At 37.0% G+C, this 5465-nt stretch overlaps 1 protein-coding gene across 1 annotated transcript; it reads right to left on the reverse strand.

Annotated features, from left to right (window-relative positions):
- Nucleotides 1-211: 211 nt before the first annotated feature.
- On the reverse strand, nucleotides 212-4078 carry LOC103488703 (glycosyl hydrolase 5 family protein-like). Its single transcript, XM_051082871.1, has 5 exons — nucleotides 3832-4078; nucleotides 3688-3787; nucleotides 1521-2181; nucleotides 804-1404; nucleotides 212-645 (listed from the first exon to the last, which is right to left on the reverse strand). Exons 1-5 carry the CDS (start codon nucleotides 4076-4078, stop codon nucleotides 212-214), a joined length of 2043 nt encoding a protein of 680 aa, XP_050938828.1.
- Nucleotides 4079-5465: the final 1387 nt, after the last annotated feature.

Raw genomic sequence — 5465 nt, forward strand, 5'->3', positions numbered from 1 at the left:
ATTTAGGTCATAAATTTTCAATTGTCTAAAACTTTTTTTATTTTTTGTCCTACTTTAATCAACGAGTCTAGTAATTTATCATTAGGACCACATAGGTTCTTAAACTAATTGAAAATAAGAAAATTTTTAAATGAAAAAGAAACGTTGGCTTCAAAATAGTCATAAATGATAAGGGATTTTCATATAATAAATCATAGAAATACAAAGCGAATCACAATGTGTTGGTTTCAACAAGTTCAAACCATTGGCTTTGTGTGTCTTGGAGGCAAGTTGGATCATCAGTGGTGCAAATACAAGAGTTGGTCACAATTTTTGAAGAATTTGAGCTTTCAATCTGTAGACAAAGACTCTTTCCATTTTCTGTGATAGTTGCCAAATGAAGTTTAGAGTTTGAAATTGCACTCCAAACACTTTGTTTGCCTAAGCAGTCAGTTGAAAGAGAAGCGGCCAGACCTTCTCCACTAGCCTTCAAGCACAAACCAGTGCTTGACATCTTTATTGGAGTACTATCATTGTCATGACTCCATCGACTTGAGGTGGAGCAATTGGTTAGGACAATGTCTTTGTTGTCATTAGAGACTTCGATACATTGCCCACTTTGTGGATGATATATAACATAAGAGTATGATGCATTAGAATTTGGATCTGCGTACCATAAAAAAAAAACGTTATCCAAATTGTTACTTTTTTACAAAACAAACTAATTGAACCATTTAACATCAACTTTACCAAATCATAGCGTAGTTTAATTTACTTGTTATAGATCCTTGCTTAAATTGAAAATCATTAATATATATAGTTACCTTGCAACATGGTTTGCAATAGTTGAAACTTTTGGACAAAGTTAGGGTTCTTAATTTGAGTCCAATTGGACTCGAGCACTCCAAAAGTTTCTGGAAGCTCTGCTTGGCCTTCTCTATAATAATAACTACCTTGCCATGTCCACAATGCCCAATCCAAATCTTTTTGTGCAAGATGGGCTGTGAAACAACTCATGAATCGATTTTCCGCATCGTCAACCTCTCTTTGATCATACCCATATTCACTAACAAATAAAGGAAATGGGTTTGATCCTTCAATGACAAACTCAGCATGATCTATAAATTCATTTATGATTTTTGCACAAATATTGTTCAATGGTTGTTGCACAAACTTGCTCTCAGAAGCACCACTAAAAGAATACAAGTGTACCTCGAAGACCAACTTATTGTCTAAGGTGCTTACATTCAAAGGCTTCTCCTTTAAGCATCGAAGATCATTGTCATAATTTAAGCCTCCAACAATCACTAAAACTTCTGGATTTATGTTATGGATCGTGGTTACTCCTTGAGTTACATAGTGGTTCCAATCATTTGCATTTTCCATCATTCCTCGTATCTCATTTCGTAAACTCATCCCTACAACCTTGAACAATCATAAAAAGATTTTCATTGTTTAATGAAAAAGATTATAGAAATTTTAAAATCCTTTAGTAATTTAGTTTGAAGAAATTGATAAGAAGATCTTTTGATGTTACATACCGTGGATTTGTTGTTAAAGCGTTGAGCAACTAAGCTAAGACCTTGTAGCCATTCTTGAGGGTCAAAATAGCGGTTTCCAAAGAACCCATTCCCATCATCAAGAGAGCAACACCATCTTGGCTGGCTCATGTGATTGTCAGCAATCACCATTAGACCACTTGCCCCCAACACATCAACAACAGCTTCATAAGCTTCCGCAATAGTCTTGTTCAAGACAAAAGGATTATATTGAGCCAATCCAGCTTTTGCTTGACCTAAATCAAGAAGATCAAAGTTTTCTTCGACTGTCCTATTTGCGTAGCGTGTGAACATGTGCGTTGCATATGTGAGTCGTACACAATTGAATCTTAACTTGATTGCTTCGTCTGCTAGTTCTTTCAATGGCCTATGGTTGAGACCTTCTATCAACATGCTTTGTGTGTGGGAAGGCCAATTTACACACACGAGTTTCACTCGTTGTCCTGTTTTCGAATCAATAATCCATCTTCCTCGTGTTGACAAGGGTAAGGAATAAGTCGAGAGAGATGAAAACAGAAAGACTAGGGCTAGAAGGAGAATGACTTGCATAGTTCTTTCCATCTTCTTGTATCTTTTTCGCAATTGAATATCAACTTCTGGAATTGTGGTGGGAAAAGCATAGCCCAAACTTTGCTTATATACCCTGATTAGGCAAGCTCAAATTTGTTCATAGTTTGTTGTTGATGATAAAACTTGTATTATCTTCTTTTTTTTTTCTCTATATTGAAAAGCTTAGTTAATGTTTTTTTTCTAAATTTGGTACTTTGTTGAGTATCAATAAATGTTGCTAAAAAATTAGTGCTTAGCTACATCATGCAACTTCCCGCCAACCAAAATCAACATGTCGAGCTTGTTTTTTTTACATATAAAATTTTGGAACATCTTTCATCTCCCAAATATTAACAAATATAGTGATTAGTAAATGGTCATGAATAGCAAAGTTTTGAATTTCTAAATAACATTTCACGTCATGTTTTCGTGTTTTGCCTACAGAAAGAAATGCATTCTGAAATTTAATTATGAAACCTCATTCTAATTTTTTCTCTCTTTCAAAGTCTGTCTGCTGGGAAGTAAAACAAATGAATTTTAAAACCGCCCACGAGAGCCTATAACTTTGTTTTACATGCAATTATCAAATTTTAAAGTAAATGAGGGGATGTTTGTTGATGGTGAGAATTTTGGTGCAAGCAAATTAAATATGTGCAAAGAAGAAAATTAAATCAGATGTGAATGATCAACAGCAATTTCTTTAAAGAACAATATATTAAACAGACTCGGGAGATAGGAATGGAAATGCATTTGATTATGATTCTAGATTAAACACACAATCATTCATTAAATAAACAATAAACGAGCTTAAGTATTAATGGATTGAAATTCAATTAAACTACTTAACTTTTCAAAGAAATTTTGAACTCAAGCACTCTTCTCCAAGTTTGTATTAAGTATCAAAGATTAAAAGTTTCTTGACTACATAATACATATTCATTGCAGTTTAAAAGTTAATTACACACAAGATCGTGATAATGTATGAGTTCAATTAAATTGTAATTTTATTTTTCAAGTATGACACAGTGGCGGAGCCAAAAAATTTATGTAGCTCATTTTATATATAAGTGTTGGCAACCCTATTGAGACGGTGGGATTCCTCTTTTTTTATTTTCTAAGGTAATATTATTATACAACAAGGAGGACCTTACTGCCTGAGGCCAAGGTAACAAAGCAAAAAAATACTCACAAAAAACAAGGAAAAACAAAAAACGTAACAAAAGCACAAAAAGAAAGTCAAAGTCATAAAAAGACACAAAGACAACAAACTCAAAACAATCCCACCAAACATGGGAAAACAACAAAACAAAGAATAATAAAAATCCCACAGCCCAGGGACAAGCACATAAAAACCGAAAATAAAACAAGCTAAATAAGAATTTGAGCATCCTCACGCCAAGAAACAACACGAGCACGAATACATGTACAAGAAAGCTTGAATATGACAATGAGATCATGAGCCTGACCACCATGGAAATGATGATTCTGCTCCTTCCAAATAAACTAGATAATTGCACACCAATGAACACACCACAGCTTCCTCCTCACACCATTTCCAATACCTTGACGACAAATTCAAGACAACTCAACCCCCCAATACCTAATCCTGTGAGAGGAAACCATGACCTGTAGGACTCGAGACCAAATATCCCCTTGAAATGACACAAAAAAGAACAAATGATCGCGAGACTCGACACCCCCTGACAAAGAATGCACAACAGGAAAACCAAACTATCCCACCTACACAACTTATCTCTAGTCCCCAACCTATCTTTAATGACCAACCACACATAAAAGGAATGCTTAGGGACATTCCCCCTACCCCACAATAAACCAGCCCAATGAACCCGACCACCCCGAGGACGAATAAAATCCCATGCACTCGCGATCAAGAAACCACCCTGACAACCAGGAACCCATACCCATCTATCCAAAACAGTAAGACACAGATTAACAGCCTGAACTCTATCCCATAACTCAATCAACTCCATAGACACACTTGGTCATTGCCACTCCCTATCCGGTCCAATGAACTCAAAAAGTCTAGCCTCCTTTCGACTCGCTGCATCATAAAGCACCCTTTCCCCAACCTGCTCAAGAATGGGACCCCCCTGTAACCACGGTTCAAGCTATACTCTACAACCTGCCATCCCCCACCTCCATCCAAAGATGTTATTTCAGACTATCCCGCTTATGCAAGATAGCCCGAGACACCAAGAACGACCCACACCACTCTAAACTGTCCACAACGACCTCCCCTTAAGAATGTAAGCCTCCACCCAAGCCACTCAAAGAGATCCCAAACTCATCAGCAACAACCAAAGAATCTTCGAAGTACTCGCAATATTCCAAGAAGGCCCATCACGGATAGCAACTCTACCCTCTTCGAAAGGAAGACATACTTCTGTCCATGCCACCTTAACATCCCTTCTACCTTCCTCCTTACCCCTACTAAGATAAGACCTTAGTATCTTGTCTACCTCATGATGCATACTGGAGGCAGAACAAACACACTAACCCAATAAACCTAAGGACTGCAAAGCACAGAACGAACCAGCTACAATCTACCAGAAAAAGGTAGAACTCTAACTGTCCAAGATCGAATCCGACTAGTAATACGTTGAATAAGAGGAGCATAATCATTAGAACGTAACCTACCAAATAGTAAAGGAAGTCCAAGATTGCGAACAGGTAGGTTCCCAAGGGCAATAGCCAAACTAGCATCTAAATGGGAAGCAACCTCATTACTAACCCCCACAACAAAAGTAGAGCTTTTCTCAAGATTTGCAAACAAACCTGAAAGCTCACAAACTTCTGTAGAGTCTCACGAACAAAACTCAGAGAGGGCTCATCAGTAACACAAAATATCATAAGGTCGTCAACAATAGTCAAGTGAGTTAAGCTAACCTTCTCACATTGCTGATGAAAATGGAAACTCTGGAGAGGTTTATTCAGCATACGAGAAAGAACCTCCATCACATTAACAAAAAGGAAAGGAGATAAATGATCACCCTGCCTTAAACCTTTCCTACCATGGAAAAATCCTTCCAAGGAGTCGTTAATCTTAATGGAGAACATGGGGGAAGTAACACAGGCCATAAGCAAGCTCACAAACCTCAAAGGAGTACCAATAGTAATCAACAGGCCAAACAGAAAGTCCTAGTGAACAGAGTCATAAGCTTTTTGAAGATCAACTTTCAAAGTACAGTGAGGCTTACCAACGTTAAGATGATAACCCACAACCAGCTCCTGACACAAAGAATATTATCAATAATACTCCTTTCATGAATAAAAGCATACTGATTACCACTAATAAAAGAAGGAAGCCACACACGAAGTCTATCAGCCAAAATCTTAGAAATACATTTGTATATCACA

The sequence above is a fragment of the Cucumis melo genome, chromosome 3, assembly GCF_025177605.1.
Source record: "Cucumis melo cultivar AY chromosome 3, USDA_Cmelo_AY_1.0, whole genome shotgun sequence".
In the NCBI taxonomy this organism is placed as follows: Eukaryota; Viridiplantae; Streptophyta; class Magnoliopsida; order Cucurbitales; family Cucurbitaceae; genus Cucumis; species Cucumis melo.